The 26,118-nt window shown below is 35.2% G+C and overlaps 1 protein-coding gene, 1 long non-coding RNA gene and 1 pseudogene across 2 annotated transcripts; all 3 read right to left on the bottom strand.

The window, feature by feature from the left end:
- LOC131597674 (uncharacterized) overlaps positions 1–18,992 on the bottom strand; it is a 61,053-nt pseudogene extending 42,061 nt beyond the window's left edge.
- A 1,217-nt stretch (positions 18,993–20,209) lies between these two features.
- On the bottom strand, positions 20,210–21,853 carry LOC131597673 (uncharacterized). Its single transcript, XM_058870356.1, has 8 exons — positions 21,817–21,853; positions 21,653–21,737; positions 21,431–21,560; positions 21,134–21,288; positions 20,922–21,042; positions 20,657–20,824; positions 20,504–20,572; positions 20,210–20,401 (listed from the first exon to the last, which is right to left on the bottom strand). Exons 1-8 carry the CDS (start codon positions 21,851–21,853, stop codon positions 20,210–20,212), a joined length of 957 nt encoding a protein of 318 aa, XP_058726339.1.
- Positions 21,854–21,913: 60 nt separating this feature from the next.
- On the bottom strand, positions 21,914–22,341 carry LOC131599482 (uncharacterized). Its single transcript, XR_009282799.1, has 3 exons — positions 22,234–22,341; positions 22,032–22,128; positions 21,914–21,944 (listed from the first exon to the last, which is right to left on the bottom strand). It is a non-coding gene; the product is annotated as an uncharacterized LOC131599482 (long non-coding RNA).
- Between the last annotated feature and the right edge of the window lie 3,777 nt (positions 22,342–26,118).

Genomic DNA, 26,118 nt, shown 5'->3' with positions numbered 1-26,118 from the left:
ACCTTACCTTGGCCTAGATTTTACCCGTGAGTGGGGCAGGAATCAATGATCATATAACAGGTACATTGTTGGTGACCGCTGTTCTTGTTCGTGGGTTACCGCTGTTCTTGTTCGTGGGTTACCGCTGTTCTCGTTCGTGGGTTACCGCTGTTCTCGTTCGAGTGTACTATTGGTTCTTGTTCGTGGGATACTATGGTTCTTATTCAAGTGGTAATATATGTTCTATGGGTTCTGGTTCCGTGGATTGACATTCTATGTTCCGTGTGGTATACCATTTTGGGGCCGAACCTTTGGCTCTGTATTATGTGTGTTACCGGCAGTCCAGAATGCCTGGTGGGCGGCAAAAAGTCCCACCACCTTGCATCATTGCATATTTACTTTCCAAAAAAATGATGTACAAAAAATAATTAGCATACATGTTCCTTTCATTTCCAAGGAATCATATCTTTAAGTCTTGTGCCGGGCTTTTCCATATCTTGCTTGCTAAATAAACAAAAACACGAGGATTCCTTGGAAATCGAATGAACATGGCATTGCACGCATATCATGCATCTCATACATTTCATGCATAACAGGTGTTCAGGATTGAGGATTTCTTATTCAGACTTGGTACTTTCTCCAGACTCACAGACTTGATTTGTTCTCATCGTGTGCTCAAAGATTAGTCATGGAACAACTTTGTGGGGTGACCAAGATGAAAGCTCAGTTAGGGTTGTTTATGAAGACATGCAAGTCGTGACCCGTGCTCAAGGACTCTTAGTAAGAAATACTCAGGGAGCACTTCGTGGATCTCTTCCACAACCTTGCAGTTTCAGAAGCTCCTCGTCAGCGACTAATCTCCTTTTCTCTCGTGAATTCAAGGGGTATGTTCTTAGCAAAGACAAAAGAGGGCCGAAAGACAAGTCTATCTGATTTTCAAGTCTTATGCTCATTTGCTTCCATGCTTGCTTTATTTGCAACTGGTTAAGCTCCGTACTATGTGGATGTTTGCAAATTCTCTGCTTGATGATGATGACACTAGGTGTGAGTTCTAATCTGGGGCACCTGGTTATGATGTTAGTATCTACAAGTCTTTGAAGTTGCTTGGGGCTCCCGCATGAGGGATAAGCAAGACATTGTCTATCTTGAGCATTGCACCATTTGCATTGCTCGAATCCCTAAAGCATTACAAATTCCGTGGGACTTTGCCAGAATCCTCTGCTAGGAGGCAATCCAAAGTGTTTTGCAGAGACACCTCGCATTCTCAAGGTTCTGCTTCATATCCTGAGACACTTCATCCTCATGGAGTTTCCTTTTCAGCAACATTTGCTTGTCAATAGAGACGGAAAGAGTATAAGAAGAAAGCTAATGTAATCCTAATGCCTGGTGTTCAATTGCTTCCCTGCTTGTTGGAATTTCAGTTGGTTAAGATTCATGCTTTGGTTCTTCCTCACCACAGACTGTTCTCTTGATTTCGATGACAATACTCGGTGTTTTCCATTCTCGGGGCACCTGATCATAATGTCAAACCTTACAAGGTGCTGAGGTAGAATGTTTGTTCTTCCTCGAGGAGTAACTCATGAGAATCACTTGCAACCCGTACTTCCAGAGGCTTCCTTCCCAACAACTGTTGTGTGTTCTAAGTCGGGACTTTGATGGCCAAGCGCAGATGTTATTGTTGTTCACTGATAGTAATACAAGTTTCTTCCATTCATGAGGTGTTTTCTGTTTCAGTAGCTATATTTGGGGCTCCTGACCGAGGGATAAGCAAGACTCCGTGTTCTTGAGTTCGCATCATTGGCAGCTCAAATCCCTAAAGCATTCACAAACTCCATTCGCTGTTGTTTGGGGCTCCCGACCGAGGGATAAGCAAGACGCCTTGCATCTTGAGTTTGTGCACTACTTGCATGGCTCAAATCCCTTAAAAGCTGGACACTTACAACTTCTGTATGGCTTCGCCAAAATCTTCTTTCGGGAAGCAATTTAAAGTGTTCTACAAGAACATATACTGATGCTTGGTGTGTTCTCCATGCTGGGGCACCTGGTTATATGATTGAGGATTGTCATCCGTTCAAAGACAAGGTACAAGACCTGATTGACACCGAGACTATCACATTCGCACCTGGGGGCCTGAATTGAAGTTCTCCTTCGACTCAGCGGATCTTCTGAAGCCATAAGTCCATACGGAGAAGATCTCCTCAACATTGGAAATTATGAATTCACCATGCATGTTCATGTTTAAGCTTTCTTGTTTTGTGCAATACTGTTTGTATGTAAAACTTGTTTGTTTTTGAACTATAATCATAATGCATTGGATATGTCTGTCTTGAAAAAATCCATTCGCTTTTGCTCTTATATGTTTTTCTACGCTTTTTGTGATACTTAACTCTTGTTAATAAAGCATGATAACCCCGTAGGGAGAATGATGAACATAATACTCATAACCTCAAATGGTATGCTTTTGAGTAGAACCCTGTGGATGATGTACAGGCATTATTTCAAATTCCCAAACACCGGAGATATAAGGGAGATAGACCTTCGTTAACCCTTCTGAGCCTTCGAAGTAGGAGTTTCTTTTCTATTCATGAAAAAACCTTCACATTTAACCCTGGGGCAGGGTAGTATTCAGTTAACCTGATCGAGCATTCAAAATTCATCAAGAGCACACGTTTAAAGATACAACAATGGCTATCTTTCGAAAGATTGAGGAAAGTCAAATCCACAATGATTATCCCTCACCTCAGGAGGTCGAGACATCAAAATTATCCCTCACATTAGGAGGTCGAGATATGACGATACCTCAATGGTAATTCTTCATCAATCAATGACTCAGGCAGTCACAATCACTACCACTTCCAACAAATCTGAGATTCGGGATCACACGGCTTGTTAAAAAAAAAGAATGAATCAAAAAGAAAAGAAAAAAGAAGAAAAGCCCGCTAAGTCAACCAGTTGAAAGCATGTGACTTAGGCAAAAGTTAGGGCATCCCGCTGGACATCCAACTCGAAATTCAAAAGAATTTGTCCAGGCAAAAGTTAGGGAAACAAAAAAAAAGTAAAAGCGAAAAACAAATATTACAAAATAAAAATCCTCATTGTCGTCCTCAGTTTTTTGTGGGATGCGAACTGACTCTTCTTTTTATTTTTGAATTGTGAAAATCAGAGAGTCGCCACCGACTTTTATTTTATCCAATTAAGGAAAGGTTTATAAAAGAAACAGAAAAAGACCTTTAAGAGATTTTGGGTTCGGGGGTAGGTTATAAAAAGGGAAGGTGTTAGCACCCCTTTGTATCCATGGTTATCCATGGGCTCTTAATTGCTTAGCTCACTTGTTTGAATCGTTTGTCTTGCTTTGAAATGCTTGTATGTGGTTTTAAATATTTTGTAGAGAGTTAACTTTGTAATGATCCTTGTGCGGATGTATACAAAGTGTTTATCTTTCGAAAGATATTTTGATGGTTCGAAAAAAAGATTTTTAACTTCGTAATGATCCTTGTTTGGATATATACAAAGTGTTGTCTTTTTGAAAGTTTATTTTGAAAAAACAGTGATGTGGAAAAGCTTTTGTTATTTTTGATTGAGCAAGTAATTAGGAGGTATACCCTAAGTTTATAAGGTTCTATTTCTTTAGAAAACTTTCCTTGACTGGGTAGAGAAGAAATTTGAATTGTATTTGAAACAGTAGAATTGATTTTGAAAAGAGTAACAGAGGGATTACCCTAAGAGGTGCAAGTGTGATTGTGATTTATTTCAGATATTTTTGTCTTTGAAATTAGTGATCTAACACTTCAGTTATTATTCTTGCCATACACGCAGTTTTATATGTACAGAAATTAAAGTGCGGAAATGTAAAATGCGGAAAGTAAATCTACGCTATTACATCGATTGTGCGAGAAATGTAAACTACGCTATTTACATGAATTTGACAACCTATACACTTATCTATGAATTTAAATGGCAATAAGATAAAGGGAAAATATTTTTGGATTTTTGGATGGTTGATTTTAATTAAGATTAAGGCATAATTAATTTAATTAAAAAGGTTAAGAATTAGAAATAAAGTTTAAACCTAAAAAAATTAAGTCTAAAATATGTCCAAATTGTTTGTTAATTAATTTTAAAATAAAATTAATTTTTTTGGGATTTTTGAGATTTGTTTTGGAGATTATTAAGTTAATTAACATATAATTATACAAATAATTATACACATAAATTAAACTTAAAGAGAAAAATATTCTAAATATGTACAAAATTAGTTTATAATATATAAACTTAATTTAATAAAAAGAAAATATTTTTTCTGATTTTTTGATAGGTTAAAAATTAATTAAAAGATAAATATAACAATATTATCTAATTAATTAAACAAAATATTTTAATTATGAAGAAAGATAACATATTTTTATGTCAAAAATAATATATTATTTTATCAACCTAAAAATATTTTTATTATATTTTTTTGATTTTTAAAACTATTTTAAAATAATTTTTGCAAAAGAAAACTAAATAAAATAGAAAATATAAAATGAGTGATCTAGTGTGGTTGGCTGGAGAGTCCATGGTGTGGATGCGTGTTCAGATGCGTTGGATGAGGGGACAGATGGATCTGAAGGCTGAGATCATGAGGCACATGGTATGATGGTGGAACGCAAAGCACATGACTGGTCTGAAGTTTAAAAAACACACGCGCGTTTTCCAGCCAACCAGAGGACGCCACGTCTTCGTCTTCTTCATTTCAAAATCCTGCAACCGTAGGTAAAGGTTTTGCCAATGGTTTTTTCCGTCACTAAAGCTCCTGCAAATCAGAAATCACAAAACAAGCTATATAAACAAGACATGAGACCATGGATCGACTGCAAATGATCCACTGATCACAACCATGGCCTTAGTTTGGTTAGATTTTGCCTTAAACGAAAAGTCCCATTTCGAGCTTAAAAAACCCTAAAATGGCATATGCTTCAAACCTCCATTAAAATCAAATTAATGTTCCAGAAACGATCAGAACCTCTAACCAAACACAAATATGCAATTACATCTTGTTAAACATGCGTGTATGATTGTATTTTTATAGGTTTTTGTTTGAACAAACCGTGAGCTATGGAGCTCGGTTTAAGGTGTTTTGGTTGATGGAAACTATTGGAATAGTTTCAGAATCACTTGAGGGTCGTGTTTGGACAATTATTTGCAACTGAATCTAACTCAAACTAAAAATTCGAATTTTCAATTTCTTTGAAATTTTCAAGTTGGTACAAGAGTGATACAAGCATATGTTTGGTTCTGAATTCGTGTGTCTCCTGTTACTGAAGTGTCCTAAGCTATTTATAAGCAATAGAGGTGCTGCAATCTTAAGCTAACAAGCATTGATTGTCTTTGAACTTTTGAATTTTTTAATATAAAAGCTTTGAATTTCTTGGCCATGGCTTTAATTTTCTTCACCCCTCTTGCCATAGGTCCTCTGTGCCTCTATGCTGCAGAAGTTAAGCTAACTTGGTGACTCAAGCTAAGGACAAAAGCTTTGGATAATTGTCTTGAACCATTTCTTTTTTAATTTAACTTTAAATGTAATAAAATTAAATTAAAAAAGAAACAAAAATGTCATGGGCCTAATGTTGGTCATGGGAGCCCTTTAACATCATTAGAAACATGTTTGGATCATGAATGCTTGGCCTCTTTTTGGAAAAAAAACAATTTTGATCAATGCTAGTTTCATGCATTTTCCTAAAAAATAGCCAACTTCAACAAGGCATAAATCCCTCAATTTTGATCATATGAAGGAGTTCTTGTACTTTTTAGAAACCTCATGATGTCCTCAACAAGCTACTTTGGAAGCTTTTTTGCATTTGGAGAAGTTATCTTGATGTTATGGGCTTTGACAAAAAACCACTTTTTGTTGACTTTGAAAATGACCTGTAATGTCTTGGCTCATATTTTCCAAATGGTAAATCCAATGACCATGGGACCAATTTCATTTGAAATATAATTGAATTTCCTTCAAAATAAGCTTTGGTTGGAATTTTTTGGATGAACGAGGAGAGAGTTATGGCCGGTCAAAGTTCAGTTGACTTTTTAGGAGAAAACCCTAATTTTGAAACTTAGGGTTTTGTTGATTTCTGAACTTTTCTCGATGAATTATGATCAACCATTGATCAAATTATGAATCTTTTGACAAACTATGGATGTTGACAAAAAATTTCATTTTTGACTGTCTGTTGTCTTTTCGGTCAAACTGGTCGTCTGTTGACTGTTTGAGCTGCTGACTGTGGGTCCGAGCGAATCGAAGTTTAAAAATTTGTCTGGTGGTACTTTTAGACATATGGAGATCCATGAAATCCATTTTGAGGTCTCAAAAACTCGTTCTCCTGAAAAAAACAAAAAACCTAGTTAGGGACTGTTTGTGTAGGAGACAGTTTAAGCGTACCTGATTTTTGTGCAGTGTTGAGTCTCTGCTGATCATGTGATTATCAGAAGACTTCTAGAACAAAAATCTTGGAATTTTGAAATGTGAAAGATTGATTTGAATGATGATACAAAACACGGAGAATCGTGCTGTCAGCGGGTTTGACTGTTAACTGGCTGTCCGGGCATTACCGTAACAGTTAAAGTGAAAACTTAACAGTTAAAGTTAATTTTTTCTTTTTGTTTTTGTTGTGTTAATGGTGAAAAATTATTTACATGATTTGTTAGAAAAACACAAACATAATAAATAATTAAAATATACAGTACGCGAACGAAATTACCGATAATAAAATTGAAAAGGATTTAATGCACAGAAATAAATATTTAACTAGCAATAAACACACATAATATTATCTCGATAATTAAACAACGGTATAACAAATAGTATAATATTTAATACTGACAGTACAAATATTTCATAAAAATATAGCGAACAGTACGACAAATATAATGAACGGTACATTATTTGAAAGCGAAGGATACGCCAAATTCTAAATATGACGATTAAAGACCCATGCTATAAACAACAGAAAATAGATGCACGGAAGTGTAAGCATCCTAGGTCCGCATTTCTCAGGACTATGCAGACAGAAGAAAGACATGATCACCGTAAAAACAGTGATGACCATAAGAAAAAACGTATCCACCCACTTTGCCATTTTTTTGTCGGGGAAGAAGAGAAAACAATTATGAGATAGTATGATAGAATTTTGGGGGATGAGTGAAATTTGATGTGAGATTTTATGGAAAAATGAGGGGTATTTATAGAGAGAAAAGAAGGATGGAGACGTTGGGGAATGAAGTGATACCGTATAAGAAAGGAAAGTTTGAATGATAGTAGGTTTTGAAAGAAAGTGTATGGTAGGGTTTGAAAAGAAAGATGTATGGAATAAAATTAGGATTTGATTTGAAAGAAAGAGATTTGAAAACAATAATATAGTACAAAAATTAGTGGGAAACAAAAAACAATAATAATTTAATTGTTACCAGTACTGTCTGAATCCCCGGACTCTGTGCCTGCAAAATTTAATTATGTACCAATTGCGTCAGTACTATTTATCTGCAAATAAATCTCAAATAAACACCGTGTGTGAAGTGATAAACAGTACTTGCCGTTTGTGTAAGAATAAATTCAACAGCGAACCAAAATACCGTATAAGAATATTCTAAAAAACTGAGTATTCATAAAATCAGGATATTTATGAAATAAAATCCAAGATTATATGAAACTCCAAATTTTAGACAGAAGTCCGTTACCTTCTCTTTGAAAAAAGATGCGGGCAAATTTTGGGGTACAACAGTTGCCCCTATTCAATCTTCTTAAACCTGAAGAGACCGATTGGAATCTGAAGGTAGAAGATGATTGAATATTTAGATGCCCTGAAATTTGCACTTACCTCCACCGGAAGTAATGTTGGAATTTGCATTGAATGCGGCTTGAGAAATATCGTTGGCGGATCAAAACATTACCTGAGATGGGCTTTCAGATGCCATCTAGTGAATGTGTTGATGGTTTGTTCATCAGAATGAATCCATTGATTATATCTTGATGAAGGATTTAAATCTCTATGTTGACCGTTACGGAACCGTCCGAGGTTACCGTTTTAAATCTTGGAGGTTGATCGTTACAGAACTGTCCAAAGTTTCCGCTTTAGATTTTGAATGTTGATCGTTATGGAACCGTCTGAGGTGTCCGCTTTTAAATCTTGAAGATTGATTGCTTTAAGGAACCGTCTGAGGTATCGACTTAGATATGGAGGTAGATCATTAAGGAACCATCCAAGGTATCGACTTAGATCTGTAGGTAGATCATTAAGGGACCGTCCAAGGTATTGACTTAGATTTGAAGGTAGATGATTAAGGAACCGTCCAAGGTATCGACTTAGATCTGAAGGATTTGAAGTTGTTTATTCGACTGTGGTATAGTCTGGAAGCGTCAGAATGAGTCACCATTAGACCGTATCTGCTTTGCTTGTTTAGGGTTGATAAGTTGTTTGGAAAGAGAGATCTCTTCAGAATGAATCTTTGGTTTGATTATATCTGAGAGGAATGCTCGTCCGAACAGAACCCAGGAGAATACTGCATGTGATTGAGAATAACTTGCTGAGGATATTCGTCCACCTGAAAAACCAAGTTAGTGACATGCAATGTCATGATGTATGTAATGTATATGTTGAGATTCTCAACCTGAATGAGAACCGTGCATGTTATGTATGCGTTTGTCATGAAACATTATATGCTATGTATGAATATGCGTATGATGTATGATGTATGGACATGACTTATGCAGTTTAGAGCGTATCAAACTTCTGGTTGGGAAAATAAATCCCTGCTTGTTATTTTCGGAAACGATGACATTATGACCGTTGATGATCTTTGCTATCTTGTTCGAGTATACTCAGCTGGGGAACTTCCTTACGGACCAGGATGCTCTGTTGAGGGATCTTTGATTACCGCTTGGGGATGAAGGTAACTTTGAAGGTTCTGATTTTGATGCACCCTGACTGGGAATAAGAAAGATGCGTAATCCTCCGATGCACTATTTGATCAAGCCTTGGTGTGGAGGATCACACCTTATGGGGATAGTGATCTTGAACAGCCCTGCTGGGGAATAAGGTTTCTCGAATCATTTTGTTGGAGAGAAAAATCTCATTGAGGATTCTGCTGAGAAACGTATCTCTGTTGGGGAACTAATTGGGCCTTGCTTATCCGGGGATAACTCCTTGAAGATTACTCTGTGGGGGGATATTCCCATGTTGTTGGTTTCGGGATGATGTCCAGATGATTGGGACATTACCTGAATGCTATTCCTATTTTTCTTATAAACATCAATCATATTCAAATGCATATGTTCATTCAATATTATCATTGGGACGTTTACGCGTTCAAAACAGAAAAAGTGAAAACATTGACTTTGAGCATGAACTGTATTGATTTTGAAAGAGAGCCATAATAGGCTAATTAGTACAAAGGGACAAAAAATCCTAGTAGTAGGAATTTGTCATAAAACTTTGAAAAGTGCTTATAAAGGAAAATAGCTATGTGAAAACAATCCAGTCAAGTTTCAATTCTGCTATTGCCAATCTGTCCTTGAGTATCTCATCCCTCACTTGTTGGAAGAAAATGTTTGGACTGATTGGTGCCTTTGATGTGTTGAACCTTGAAGGTGAATAGGTAGCCAAACGGGACATAGTCGTATGCTTTATTCCCTAACTTTTGCTTAGGCTGCCCTTTCAGGTTTCCAGCCTAACGGGATAATTATTATTATAATTTAGTCTCTAATTTTTGCCTGGATCGCCCTTTCAGGTTTTCAATCCACTGAGACGCTCATTTTTGCCTAAGTCGCCCTTTTAGGTTTTCAACTTAGCGAGCTTTTCTTTAAGCGAAGTATTTTTTGACTATGTCCGCATTTACAGGGTGTGGGAAATCCTCGCCATCCATAGTGGTAAGCAACATGGCTCCGCCGGAGAATAATTTCTTGATTACAAATGGTCCCTCATAAGTGGGAGTCCACTTGCCCCTGGGGTCACCCTGTGGTAAGATGATGCGTTTTACAACCAAATCACCGATTTAATATGCCTGACTCCTGAATTTCTTGTTGAAGGCTTTGATCATACGTTTCTGGTACAACTGGCCATGACAAATAGCTGCAAGCCTCTTCTCATCAATCAAATTTATCTGGTCCAACCGAGTCTGAATCCAATCGTCTTCGTCTAGATCGGCTTCTTTCATAATCCTTAGGGAAGGAATCTGAATTTCAATCGGAAGAACTGCCTCCATACCATAGACTAAGGAAAATGGAGTTGCCCCTGTTGAAGTACGCACTGATGTGCGATAACCATGAAGAGCAAAAGGTAACATCTCATGCCAGCCTTTGTAGGTTACTGTCATCTTTTGTATGATCTTCTTGATGTTCTTGTTGGCAGCTTCCACGGTGCCATTCATCTTTGGTCGATATGGGGATGACTTATGATGTTTGATCTGGAACTGCGTGCAGAGTTCGGTAATCATCCTATTATTTAAATTTGTGCCATTGTCTGTGATGATCATTTCAGGGATGCCATACCGACAAATGAGATTATGCTTGATAAACCGGACCACAACATTCTTGGTGACAGAAGCAAACGAGGCTGCCTCTACCCATTTTGTGAAGTAGTCAATAGCGACCAGGATAAAACGATGTCCGTTGGAGGCAGTAGGCTTGATTTCTCCAATCATATCAATACCCCACATTGCAAAAGGCCAAGGAGCTGTCAGAATGTTTAATGGGACTGGAGGTACATGTACTTTGTCGGCATATATCTGACATTTGTGGCAAGTTCTGGAGTGATGATGGCAGTCTGTCTCCATGGTAGACCAGTAGTAACCTGATCTCATAATCTTTTTAGCCATTGTATGTCCACTTGAATGAGTACCAAAGGCACCATCGTGTATATCTTCCATAATCTGTTCCGCTTCCTTCTTGTTCACACATCGAAGCAGAGTCGAGTCATGGTTGCGCTTGTACAGGATTCCATTACTTAAAAAGAATTTGGCAGCAAATCTTCTTAGAAACTTTCTATCGGTAATGGATGCCCCTTCAGGGTACTCCTGGGCTTCGAGATATATTTTTACTTCATGGAACCATGGTTTTTCTTCCACTCCTTCGGATCAATCTCATTGCAATAGGCTGGTTCATCCTGTCTGTAAATGGTGATCTTTGGCGCCTCATTATCCCACCTGACTCTGAACATAGATGACATGGTAGCTAAGGCATCAGCCAGTTGATTTTCTTCTCGCGGGATATGTTCAAAAATGACTTCTTCAAAGTAAGGAATCAAACCCAGCACATATTCTTTGTAAGGAATTAGATTCGGGTGCTTCGTGTCCCATTCCCCTTTAACTTGTTAAATTACAAGGGTTGAGTCTCCGTAGACCTCCAGGAACTTGATTCTCAGATCGATTGCAGATTTGAGACCCAGAATACATGCTTCATACTCGGCTATATTGTTAGTGCAGTTGAAACATAATCTGGCAGTGAATGGTGTATGTCCTCCTGTAGGAGAAATGATCACAGCTCCGATGCCATTGCCAAGCGCATTAGAGGCTCCATCAAAAATCATAGTCCATCGGGACCCTGGTTCGGGTCCTTCCTCCGGTCCGGGTTGTTCGTAGTTAGTAACTAGCATAATGTCTTCATCTGGGAAGTCAAAGTTCAATGCTTGATAATCATCCACTGCTTGATGAGCCAGATGATCAGCTACCACACTTCCCTTGATCGCCTTTTGTGAAGTGTATTGGATGTCATACTCTGTTAAGATCATTTGCCATCTTGCCATTCTTCCAGAGAGAGCAGGTTTTTCGAACACATATTTGATAGGATCCATTTTGGAGATCAGTAAAGTGGTATGGTTTAGCATATACTGTCTTAGTCGGCGAGCCGCCCATGCCAAGGCACAGCAAGTTTTCTCGAGCAGTGAGTATCTTGTTTCACAATCGGTAAACTTTTTGCTAAGATAGTAGATTGCATGCTCTTTTCGGCCAGACTCGTCATGTTGCCCCAGTACACACCCCATTGAATCTTCTAATACTGTTAGGTACATTATCAGAGGTCTTCCTTCCACTGGTGGTAGTAAGATTGGCGGTTTTTGAAGATATTCTTTGATTTTGTCAAAGGCTAATTGGCATTTGTCGTTCCATCTTTCTACTTGATCTTTTTTCAACAATTTGAAGATTGGCACACAAGTAGTAGTCATATGGGCAATAAATCTGGCGATGTAATTCAAACGTCCCATGAATCCTCTGACTTGTTTCTCGGTACGGGGTATGGGCATTTCTTGAATGGCTTTGACCTTGGCAGGATCAACTTCAATACCCTTGCTGCTGACTATGAAACCCAAGATCTTACCGGATCTTACTCCAAAGGTACACTTGTTCGGATTCAGTCGTAACCTGTACTTCCTGAGTCTGTCAAACAGCTTGTGCAGATGACCCAGATGTTCTTCTTCGGTGTTGGACTTTGCAATCATATCATCCACATAAACCTCTATTTCCTGATGAATCATATCATGGAACAGAGCTACCATTGCACGCTGATACGTTGCTCCTGCATTCTTTAAACCAAAGGGCATCACTTTGTAACAAAAGGTTCCCCAGGGTGTTGTGAAGGTTATCTTTTCCATGTCTTCTGGCACCATCTTGATTTGATTGTTACCGGAGAATCCGTCCATAAAGGAAAATATCTTGCATTGTGCAGTATTGTCAACCAGTACATCGATGTGAGGTAAAGGGAAATCATCTTTGGGGCTTGCCCGATTTAGATCTCTGTAATCTACATACATTATGACTTTCCCGTCTTTTTTAGGTACAGGCACGATGTTAGCTATCCATGGAGGATAACTCACAACTTTTAGAAAACCAGCATTGAATTGCTTCTCAACCTCGTCTTTAATCTTCTTGGACATGTCGGGCCTACTTCTTCGCAGCTTCTGCTTAACTGGAGTGCTACCTTCTTTGATTGGCAGGCGATGGACCACAATATCTGTGTCGAGACCAGGCATATCTTCATAGGACCAAGCGAATATCTCAACGTAGTCTTGTAACATTTGAATCAGTCTTTGCTTGACTCTGTCTTCTAAATCAGCCCCTATCTTGACTTCTTTCTTTTCTTCGTCATTGCCCAGGTAGATAACCTCAATTGGCTCTTCATGTGGCTGTATGGTCTTGTCTTCCTGCTCTAATAGCCTTGCAAGTTCCCTAGGTACTTCACAATCTTCCTCACTTTCGTCCTCAGTTTGGTAGATCGGATTTTCAAAGTCATGATGGTAAATGAAATTAAATGGTACCATCATGTTCCTTGTGAAAAATCGAGCAAGATAGGCTATTCACTTGATCCAAACAATCCAGTTTCAAAGATTTTCAAAAATCAGTTAGGGTTGTGTTCTTGGCGCCAGATTTGGTTTGAAAAATTCAAATTTTTGATTTTAAATATAATTAATTCAACGCGTGCATGTTACAAGCCACAAGCGTGGCTCAATTGGCTTTTGATTTGAGTGGTGACTTCCAGGTCGTGGGTTCAAGCCCTTTGGAAGACAAACCTTATTTTTTAACACTATTTTTCTTCATTTTTCTTAACAACTTCACTTAATTAATTAACCAATCAAATCAATTCATTTTTACTTCATTTTTTGTACACTTCTCATTTAATGTATATATTTTATGAATGTCCAAAAAAATCAAAAAAATAATATTTATTTGATATATTTTTATTAGGTTTAAAATGACATGTTTTTAAATGTTTTTTAATACTTTAAATATTGTTTTTCATTTGATTTTTCAAACTTAATCACTTGTAAATATTTTGTGTTCAAACTCTAATCTCTTAGGTCTTAATTAAGCATAAAATTTGTTTTTATCTTAATTAAGTTGAATTTTGTCAAAACTTTCAAACTATTTTCAAAACGATCAAAGTTCTTCAAAACGACGAAACCTCGTGTCCTTTTAACAAAACAATCAACCATGTTTTATAAAATAAAACATGGGCATCCATTATGGTATAAGTCCTATTCCTTTGTATAAAATTAGGTTTTTTCATTGTACATATACCTATCTTTTATACCGCGATCAATTTGATTTAAACCCTCAAATAACAAATCAAAAATCAGGGTTTTCTTCAAAATCTTCGTGGGCCTCCTCAAGGTATAAGTCCCAAGCCCTTTTGTAAATATACATTTACATAGCCATAAATAAACTCAATGGGCCTCTCCCCGAGTATAAGTCCCGAGCCCTGTGTACATAAACTGATCATCCTTGCAGGTATATTTCCTTCATAAACTCCATTGTACACACACACCTTGTCATATATAACTGTTCATACTTGTTCGTGTACTTGTTCATATTTATTCGTACTTGTTCATATTTGTGATCATGTTATATATACTTGTTCAACTTAGTACAACACTAGGTTCCCCATAGCCTCCTATTGCGCTTCGTGCAAAGAATCTCCCTAGTTTAGGTTAGGACATAGAGTATGGTTTCCCGGTGAAATCGCTCTAAGAGCTCAAACCAACTATACCATGCCTCCTCTTGGGCTTCATACAAACGACTTGTCCCTCCCATAGCCTCCTCTTGGGCTTACAATGCAAGGACCCTCGATTGTCCCTCCCATAGCCTCCTCTTGGGCTTACAATGCAAGGACCCTCGGATAGCCTCCTCTTGGGCTTCGTACAAGGACCCACGGGCTTCTTATAAGCATCCCCATAATCCAAATCAAATACCCTAAGAGATTAGACACATATCATCTCTATGATAGGAGTATCTCTTCTATATCATCACAATCAATCAATCAAACTTCTTTTTTTGCCACAAGGCTGGCTAATCAATCAAACCTTTTGCCACAAGGCTGGCTTATCAAAACTTTTGCCACAAGGCTGGCTGATTAATCAAAACTTTTTATCACAAGGCTGACTTATCAAAAGTTTTTTCCACAAGGCTGGCTAATCAAACTTGTTTTTGCCACAAGGTTGGCTAAACAAAAACATCTTTATCATTCTAAGCACCATAAGTGGCACAGCCCAGGTCTTATAATGAAAAGATTTCAAACAAAAACAAACAGATGTATGTGATGATATAGATTAGATACATCGAGCATTTAGATGACATTTGTCTCTTATCCTTTGCTTCCACTAGCATAAGTGGGAACTACGATTGCTCTGACTTTCTCAACATCCCTTTGAGAATACGTAGGTACAAGGTCGTATCCTTGGCGAGCAAAACTTCTATTTCCCTCAAACCACTCAAACCTTAGCACCCGTAGACCCCGAGCTATAGATGCTCTGATTCCCTCTAAGGGATATGTATGCAGAAGATTGCGATGATCTTTGCGAGCATAATCAAACAAACACCTTAGGTCCCACCTATCTCACAACAGAACCTCCTCAATAGCATAGAAAGAAATGAACATAACAAAGAAACCTATAGAATACTATAGATACGTTGGGTGCTAATACCTTCCCTTCGTATAACCAACCCTCTTACCCGGAATCTCTCCATCACTTTTGCATTGCTTTTAATTTTGTGTTATTTGCTTTGCATATCTTTTAAGGTTATTGCAATTTTTTTCCTTTTCCTACTTTGGAAATAATAAAAAGTTTGGTCGTGACAAAAATACAAAAATCATTTTCTTGAGCATCGAGCCCAAAGAAGGCATCCAGTGTCTCATCCCGATTTTTTCCCCGTGACACATCCCTTCTTCTATAGATAGGATAACCTTCAGCGTCAATAACTGTAGCATCAACAAATTTTTGTGGAAACCGTTTGGTGCACTTACCTTTTTGCATGCAAGGAGAGTTTCTATTTTGAGCACCGCATGGACCATGTATCATAAGCGAAGATACAATCTTATACAGCTCAGGATCTCTATCCTTATCTGGAATCTCAGCAGATATTATTTTGTCAATCTCATGAGGTTGGACGAACCTATAACTTAGTTGCAAGAAAACCAATATGTGTGCATGTGGTAGTCCACGCTTTTGAAATTCAATAGTATATATCACTACATAAAAAATAAAAACAATATATTAATTTTTAAAAGTATAAAAAATATTGCCTAACATAATTTTTAAGATAAAAAATGACATGCATACCTGCTTTGACTTTGCCAAAAATATCCCCCTTCTTAATGTCTTTTATCAGGTGGTTAAGTTTAATTTTGAACAACCGACTAACTAAGTCAGGTCGATCCTCTGATTTGAGACAATATGTCTTTAAAAAATCAACCAGTTCAGGCCATTTATGATTACATGTAAACGTGATGAACAAATCAGGATATCCAGCCCAAGAACATATAGCCATAGCATCTTGATTGTTTTGAATCATATATCTTGCTCCACTGACAAAAGAAGATGGCAAAACAATTCTCTTTCCAACAGTAGCTGGATCAGTTTCTCCTTTGAGAATAGATTCAGTTAACCCCTTGAACATATCAGCTCTTAAGTCTTTTTGATGACCTCGCATGTATTTCAAGCGGTCAAATTCTATTGTACTGAACGAATCAGCCAAAAATTGCTGAAATAACCTTTTAGAAAACACAATTGTTGATTGGTCTATATCTCTTTGTTGAATTCTATAAGCAACCCACTCTGATTGCGTAATAAACTTTCTTTTCCTTGAAGATGCTTTTGAATTATCTTTGAAAGCAATATCTCTTCTATACCCATCTTCTCCTCTAGGAAATAAAAGTGGATATTGTAATGGCCAATAAGCTGGTTCAAATGTAGATATATGGTGTAACAATCCGGACTGAGTCTCTACAACCACATCTCTATCGAAGTCTGTAGCATCAAAATCACCAACAACCAAGGCAGCGACCTCAGATGCAGATGGAAGGTTATATCTTCTACCATCACGACCTCTCTTGCCTAATATTCTCAATTTAACAGAAGGAGAATCCTGTGTTGCTATTGTATCACGGATTGTCTTGTATGTTTCTACATATGGATTGTCGCAGTTATCTAATGCTTCCCTTATATCACGAACAATTGATGATTTAAATGCCAAATCATCACCTTCCATCCTGCCATATATTTTTTAAAAGAAAGTTATGATGACATAATATATATATAACTAAAGTTGAGTGTAACATAGGCAATACTTCAATTTATATTTATATAAATATAAAGATATAATTAATTTAAGTACCTAACAACAACCATTCTATTGGCGATTTCATTATCAGTGTAATGTATATATAGTTGAGCAAATTTTGGACTTTTTCCTGGCAACGACAACAGACTTCCAATTTGATGATGATTCTCACCGTTCATCACAAACATTGGAGGTGCATTCCCATCATTTAATGACGTATTAATTTTTCCACCCATTGAAGTGAAGGCAAACATGCTGTTGAAAGATCTAATATTTTCTAAAAAGAATTTACTCCTTCTATCATGTTTGTGATATAAATCATACAAAGGTTCTGGTAGGCGAGTATATGGAGCAATTTCAATACTGCCTTGGCTGCAACACAATGAAAATTTTGGATTTTCTGGCTTCTTCTGCTTATCAACACGCTCTTCGTACCACATCATTGCACCACAATCCCACATATCCAATTTGGTTGGCCAATATTAAAATAATCCAAATATTCATTTGTTGTAAATATTATATAATTAATTTCGTGTAGATGTAAAATAAAAATATTAAATACTTACATAACATATTATATATCACATGTTTTTTTAACTAAAAGGTAATACCCAACTGAGTAGTATCATGTAATTCTTCGCCAAATTCATTGATATTTTCTATTTGGAAAGGAATTCCTATAATTAATTATAGACAGTTACACATCAAACAATAAGAATGACATAATTTATAAAACATTATAAAACATTATAAAAAATATACACATACTAATATACATCATATATGTGTGAACAATAGTTTGTGGGAAAAAAAACATATATCTTTATTATATATACATAACAAATGGTCATATTAGAAAAACTTAAAATTTTAAGAATACCTTGATTAGAAGGTATATCAGAATTTTCGGCATTATTAGTGCATATCACTTTGTTCGCCTCATGCTCATCATCCAATGTAATATCAATATCTGTAAAGTATATTAGTTGAAATCAAATAAGAACTTCTATATGTATGAGATGGCTTAAATCGGCCAAATCATTAAAACATCTAGCTTAGGGACTTTTTCAAAACTTTTGTAATTTTGGATGGTTCAACTTATAATATTACCTTGAAATGAAATATGGCGTGGTTCAATAGAAGACAAATCCCGAACATATGATGCTCCTTGTGCATCCCTTGAATGATTAGTAAGTGTGCCATTATATATGGTATATTTCCCTGCTGTCAATGAACTTGGTGTTGGTGCAAATCTCTTTGTAGAGGAGTGCAATTCATATGATGAAGAACCAACTGCACACAAATTTTTTGTATTTCATAATATTATAAAGTAATTATCAAACAATTTTAATGTAACATAATATATCAATAATAGTTTTTAAACAAAAATATAAATACCATTAGTAATATTGCAGAATGGAATCCTATTGGTTGTTCCAATATTATTATTATTTCCCTGATTGCAGAATATATTTATATGTGTTCTAATTCTCTTGGAAGAATCATGTCTTCCAGTTCCTTCTGCCATGCTATAACTTTGAGAGGATTGTGCTTACATATTTTCGGTTGTGGGAGAGTATATTATATGAATCAGGTGATGTGTATTTGTTTGACAACAGCCATCTATTTATAATAATAGTTATAGAATGTGAAGAATAATGCATAAGTGTGTGTATTTATTAATTTAGAGGCTCAAGGCTAATGATAACAAAATGCATTGGATGTGTACGTTAGAAGTTAATGCAATTTTTCAGATTACCAAAGAATGTATATAGAAGTTAATGCAATTTTTTAGATTACCAAAGAATGTATACGTGAGAAGTTAGTGTAACTTTTAAATCAAAAAGATTGATTTCAATTGCTTTAGGTGTATAGGTTAGAAGTTGATGCAACTTTTTAGATTCTAATAATTCAATGCATGAATGTATTGGATCCAGACAAAATGATTATAGCTATTTCTTAAGTAACCATAGGCCTATTCAACGCATTAAATGATTGTATTATAGTACCAAGACTAATGATTATAATTTTTTTTTATAATATAGTATTGTAAATCATAATTATAATCCATTTTAGATCTAGGAAATTAAAACCGATCAAGATGATAAACTGCGTTATATTTAAACCGCCTCAATGATTATAAAACTGTCTAAAAACCAATAAAATCGATATAACCGGCGGTCACCAACTAAAAATGGTTTAGCCACTTAATAAAATTTTAAAAATAATTTGTGAATTAAAGCACCTGAAAAGCCGCTACAGCTAATGTGTGTTAAGTTCAACACTCTGAAATGTATATTTATAATAAAAGCAGTATTTTAGCATTCAACCATGTGCCATGTGGGACATTTAGAAATAGTAAAAATTAGAATTCAGAATACTTAGACACAGTTAGTGCTTGGTTACCATGCTTTATCTCTGTAAAGTTTTTCATCACTTTTTTGTTTGTTTTAATAGTGATAACTATTTATTAATAATTTATTATATTTATCTTTTTTAATAGTTTTGAAATGTAGCGCAAACGTGCAAGTATTGATATAATCTAATACTTTATTTATGTAGTTTGTTTACAATAATATAAGTAATTATCTCTAAGAAATAGTGAAATATATAAAGCTAAATACTTTTATTAAATAAGTATAAGGTTTAAAACAAATTATTTTATATTTTTTTAGTAATAATATTTTAAAGTTAAGTTTAATCTTTAACTAATAAAAATTATAGATATTATTATTATATTATTTATTATATTAAAAATCTTAAATGTTTAGATTTTTCTCTTATAAGTAGGGACAAAAAATTGATATTTTTCTCACACAGGGAGTAAGTTTTAGATAGGAAAGCCCAAATGAAATAGATATTATTTTATCAATTTAGTCATATCAATTAATATTACTTAATCATTTTATCTTTTAACATTTAGAATATTTGTGTGTCCAATATGTGGCTTTATCTGTGTGTTTTTTTACGGGTCCAGCCATGTTTCTATTTAAACATATAAGTTTATCACAAACATATTTATCATATTCGTAAGACAAATCAAAACATTAAAAGAAATGTCATACTTAGCATTAACTTGGTTCAACAACTGGTAAATTAAAAAGAAAGTAACTGCAAGACACAACGAATATTTTTTTAGCACGCAGGCCACTCAATCAAATTTTTCAAGCTTTACACATTTAGAATCTTTAACAACCGATGAAGCACCACTGTTGATATCATTCACAGCAATTGATTCAGGACTATCAGACAACCTCTTCCCCAATATCTTGCTTGTAGGTGTATTTCCAGAATCTGCAGTAGTCAATTCCTCTTCGTTTGAATCACCACCTTCAATTGCCTCCTACATATATAATTCAATAACCATAAAAATGATATAGTACACCAATTGTAAAATCATTTGAATGTGATGAAACAATTAAAAATTAAAAAACAACTTATATACCATAACATTATTATCAGCAACTTCACCTCCTATCTGAACACATTCAGCATCTATACCGACATCATTCAACTGTTATATATGTTTGAGAGAGTGAGTTTTTCTTAAATTATCAATAAAAAAATAAGGAATATCAATAGATGTTAATTTTCATACATTTATCCCATGCAATGTTAAAAACAGATTGATTATCTCTCCGTCTTCAGTCAACTTCTTCACGTTATAATTGCGCCAATTACGAAACAAATTGGCATCAGTAACTTCTACCTTAAACAACATTCGTTTGTCCACAAATACATCAAGCTCCGGTGGATAAGCTAAATCCTATAACAAAAGAAATAATATCTAAATAAATAATGTTAACAAATTATTAAATACGTTAATTTTGACACCGTAGCACTAAATCCACCAATTATATTACATGATTCATGTTATCCAACATATCTTGTACATTTCTTCCCAAAGCTTGAGAAACCACTCTATCAAACAGAGTAAAAATTGTTGATCCAGAATTATCAATTACTTGAACATTAATCTTGAACCTGAAAATTTACACTAAATTAATTCAAGGATGTAAATTAAGCAAAATTCATCCAAGTTAATTTTTATGACTGTAATAACTAAATTACTTGCCTAGGAATAGCGGTCCTTGGTTGCTGGCATTTCTCACAGTAAATAACCCCAGTTCTAGTAGTAACCTTTGATGCACACTTTGTGCAAGCTTGATAATACCATCCAAGATCTGTCTCAAGTTCACATGTTCTTGCTATAACAGTACCAACACATTTCTGCCATTTGTTCATCATATGAAACCATAAAATATAAATCAATAAAGTTTTGGAACATGTATATAACCATCAAAACTATCACATGATATAAGATTGATCATCGAGTTATACAACGCAAATAAAAAAAACAAAATAAAATTACCTCAGTGGATTCTATCAAGTTCTCAATTGTCATTTTTTGTGTCTGGAGCAAGTCATCTTCTAGAGGGACAATTGTTGGACCAGACATTTGACTCACTCCTTGTGTGATTTCTATCTCAGTACCATTCATCCTAAACATGTTATAGATCATATAGTTTAATATCATTTAAAGAGATGACTAATATTATAAACTAAAGATAATATGTTGACTTTATAAACTAACTTAGATATATAATTAGCAGTGTTTATCAAATCCGTATTCAACATCATTTTAGTTCCATAGTAAGCATTAGAGACTCCCATAGCACCTGAAAAATTTACATATCAAAAATTATTTTTCTAAATATTAAAAGTTGTCTACAATATTTAGACACATTTGGTACTTACCAAAAAACTTTTTCATCTTGCATAATTGAAGTATCATGATTATTGGATCAGAAGATTTATGGTTGTCCATAAATTTCTGCATCATTTATGCAAAATCCTCCCACAATGTGCAATGAATTTTGTTGCTCCTACATTCTAAGTGTCAAGGTATAGCAATTTAGAATAAAACAGTCTATTGGCATCAAAACAAAAATAAATAAAGGTGTAAGACTTACTCTAAATCTTCAATAGTCAGATCCATAACCTTACTCTTTTTTCCATTTTTCTCAACTTCATTGACGACATTTGTTTCCACAACATGGCCAATAATATCTAATATATACACACATTTAAAGAAGCAATTTAATATATGTTAAACTAATAAAAAAGATGTAAATATTATCAATTCTATTATATTATACAAAGAGTTAAACTTACCAAGTAACCTGTCTTCTTTAGTAGCACTCAAAATTTCAGAGAAAGGTACGAAATCAAAATGATATTGAGGTATATCAGGAGCATTAACTTTGAATACTTTGGTTGATTGCATGAAATTCAGTTTGTACATATGTGTCGTAGCTTTGTAGGAAGGGTGGTTGCTACCCACCATAAGATTTTCAAACACGTATGAGGAACCTACTTCAATCTGCTCCTTAAATGTAGGAACCAAATTCTTTCTAACGATGGCCTGAATTTTGCCGCACTAAACAAACAAAAATATATAAATGGCATAAGTTTGATAATATTGTTTCACAAATAATAAGTAATAGATAAACTTTGAATTTATACCTTATCATCTAGCAAGATCATATGCAAACTTCCTATATTTGTAGAGTTGTAGCGTTCAGGAAGTGTCCAATAGTGAATCACACGAACCCTTAGACGAAACTCAAACTTGTCAGGAACAATTGCAGAAACTGCAGTGATCTTGGGTGGTACGGCAGTTACAGCTGCATTTTTTATAAGAAATAATCAATTAAAAGGTAATACTAAAAGTAAAAATATATGAACTAAAAATATATAAACTGATTAGCATCAAACGAAAATACTTTTGACACCTTTTGTAGACATTCTTCAACTCAACTAAGTATAGCAACTTGTGATGTATATTTGTTTGACAGCAACCACTATTTATAATAATAGCTTATGAAGAATAATGGATATGTGGAGCTGTGCATTTATTAATTGAGAGGCTCAAGACTAATGATAACCATGTGCATTGGATGTATACGTTAGGTAACTTTTTAGATTTACAAAAAAGTGTAATGTACATGTGAGAAGTTACTGCAAGTTATTAAAAAAAATATATTTCAATTGCATTGGTTGTATATGAAATTTAACGCAACTTTTCATATATCTACAAAGAATGAATAAGTGTGAAATTAATGCAGTTTTTAAAAAGTTTCATACTAATCTCTATGTCAGCAAATCAATAATAAATTTAAAATGTAAATAAATAATTAATAACTAAATAATGGATATGTGGGGCTGTGCATTTACTAATTGAGATGCTCAAGACTAATGATAACCATGTATGCATGGGATGTATACGTTATGTAACTTTTTAGATTTACAAAAAGTGTACTTTACATGTGAGAAGTTAGTGCAAGTTATTAAAAAAATTTAAAAAGATTAAACTAATCTTTATGTAAGCAAATCAATCATAAATTTAAAATGTAAATAAATAATTAATAACTAAATAAATAATTGGAGCAAAGGGAGGGAAAAGAGAGGCAATTAGGGTTTCATAGAAGCGTTGTTCCATTTTATATAATAAAGATAAAGATAGCCAATCCTCTATTTCTCACTCCTCTCACAACCATCTTGCACTATCTTTTGAGGATTTATTTCTGCTCCCATGAGCTGTCCAAAACGCAAAGAATGCACTCTCACACAAAACGCATGCTTTATGACCAAGGCATATTTTGGCCAAAACTCTCAATTCTGCCCTCGAACAGCTCTAAGCTTGTAATGACTACTCTATCCTCTTTCTAATGCTCTATATAACAAGCTCACCCTCTCATATTAGTCCACACACTCCTCATTCTAGCAAAACCCAGATATAAAAGTTTCTTCTCTTCTTCAAGTTTTCATTCAAGCAACAAATTTCTCTTGATACAGTCCCCATATCTCAACATTTTCTCTTCATTTGGAGCTTAAGGATCAAGCTCAACTGGGTTTCTTATTGCTGTAGCTTGGGGACTTAGTGGATTTATTTTTCACTCAAGGTATGATTCTTTACACTACCAAACTCTCATGCTAGGATTTTCCATGATTAGAATGTTGTTCGTATGCATTTATTTGGCCAAAAAATAGGTTTGATAATGGTTGTGTGTTGCATTTGTGCTTGATTCAAGTTTTATGAGTTTCTGAAAATGTGTGGAATTAGGTTTCTAACCGTGCTTGTTGTTCCCTTTTATATGTGTTAGAGGCATATTTTTAAGCTCTACTTGGTACCACTATGTTCCTCTCGTTTCATAGATCATTTTTGGTCTTTACTTTTTTTGAATTCATGGAGAAATGAATAAGTTATGTGATTTTGAAGTTTGCTTGAAAGTTGTTCATGAGCTAGGGCTTTTCACGTTTTTCTTCGTGTTGTTTTGCGTTTTTCTTTAGCTTGTATGAAGAAGATGATGAATTGGAGTGCTTGATTGGTTGGCTTCCTATTTTGTCTTTTAGTCACTTAACTTGGACCATGACCAATTCTTGCAATGTCACATGACTTTTGTTACATTTAAATAATGTTTTAATAAAAAAAGACAGTTTCTTTATCCACCCTAACCTTCTTAGAAATCCTCGCGAAATTCCTAAAACGCTCCTATATTTCAGAAGTATATCTCTGAAATTATTTTTTTTTTTGAAAAAAGTTGATTTCGGAAGTGCACTTCCGAAATCACATTTTTTTCCAGAAAAAATGTGTTTTCGAAAACACATTTTTTCAAAAAAAATGTGATTTCAGAAGTGCACTTCCGAAATATTGTCAGATGCAGAAAACAAAAAACAAATGAACAAAGTTTGGATTTATCATAAATAATCGAAATTACATAGATAGATCAACATGAAATTAAAGTTACATATTGTTAAACGCGAGTAGTTGAGGATGGGTCAACATTTTGATAACGTCGACTCCCGATCTTTGAAGTTTCGCATCCAACTCGATCGGGCCCTTCGAAGAAAATCGGTCGAAAGTTGTCCACAAAACCGCTAAATCTTCGTCGTTCTTGACTTCAAATGAGGTGAACTAGACGTCTCCCTCGTCGTTAAGCGAAGCCGCGAAGGCGAGCGGTACTCAAGCTTGACAACCTTCAAATTTTCCGGGTATTGCAAGAAAGAGTTAAGCGACGAGATCAAATCCGTGAATGGCGTGTCGCGCGAGAACCTAAATTGGAACGACATCGGGTAACCACTGCTGAAGTATACAAAAGCAAGGTGGGGGTAGGTTTGGATGTCCGTGTAGATTAGTTTCCAATGCATGATTATGAATTCCACATATGACGCTAATACGCCACAATCCATCAATCCTACAAGTTATGCGCAACTTAAACAGACACGCACACTTTCTCGATCCCGTGTCATCGTGTTTTAACACTCGATTTGTTCCTACATACGTCTCACCCCTCTCGCAATTCAACACAGTAAAGGCTTTCCTTCTACTACTTACATTGTCGGACCTTAATATCACAATGCCAAATCCAAGTTTACTAGCTTCATTTCGGACCCAATCTAGCACATGTTCACGACAAGCGAAAGTTATATCATTTGTAAATTGTGGTCGAACATCCACCGCAACAGTGATGGTTTTAACATCGTTAACCGGCTCGTTAGGCTTAGCATCTACGTTGACCTCTTCCGGGACTATTGACCCATCCCCGACAATGTTGTCCGAATGCACCATACCTAAAATATTCAAAATACATCAATGCTGTTAAAACAGTTTTTCAAATTTTGCATCAGAGCTTATTTCGGAAACGCACTTTCGAAATTTGTTAGGTGGTCTATTTCAGAAGTGCATTTCCGAACTAACGTTGTTTTCTTCATCAACAAATTAGCAACAATGTAGTGGAATAGGAGATAAAATGAAGATTATTACCTCAAATTGTAGCTTTCTATGCCCTCTTTAGTATGATCAACCACTTGAAACTCGATATGAAGACGAAAGATGGATTGAAAATGATGGAGGTTTTGGAGAGGGTTTGAGTTGTTGTTTGGAGGAAAATGAATGAAATAGTGAAGGAGGGAAAAAGTATATGAAGGGTGTTTTTGGAGATGCATCTCCGAAAAAACACCTGACAGTTTAAATCCAACGTTTAAATTGAAAAATAA

This window comes from Vicia villosa, linkage group LG4 (genome assembly GCF_029867415.1).
Source record: "Vicia villosa cultivar HV-30 ecotype Madison, WI linkage group LG4, Vvil1.0, whole genome shotgun sequence".
NCBI classification, from domain to species: Eukaryota; Viridiplantae; Streptophyta; class Magnoliopsida; order Fabales; family Fabaceae; genus Vicia; species Vicia villosa.
Note: the sequence above shows the minus strand (reverse complement) of the source record. Positions and strands in the feature narration are given on the sequence as shown.

What these genes read in the sequence shown, in the direction of transcription:
- LOC131597673 (XM_058870356.1), bottom strand. Translation starts at nt 21,853, where the DNA reads ATGATACTTCAATTATGCAAGATGAAAAAGTTTTTTG. An exon ending in ACTGCTAATTATATATCTAA is followed by an intron (nt 21,561 to 21,652) that starts GTTAGTTTATAA and finishes TAACATGTTTAG; the next exon opens with GATGAATGGTACTGAGATAG. An exon ending in ACTTGATAGAATCCACTGAG is followed by an intron (nt 21,289 to 21,430) that starts GTAATTTTATTT and finishes AACAAATGGCAG; the next exon opens with AAATGTGTTGGTACTGTTAT.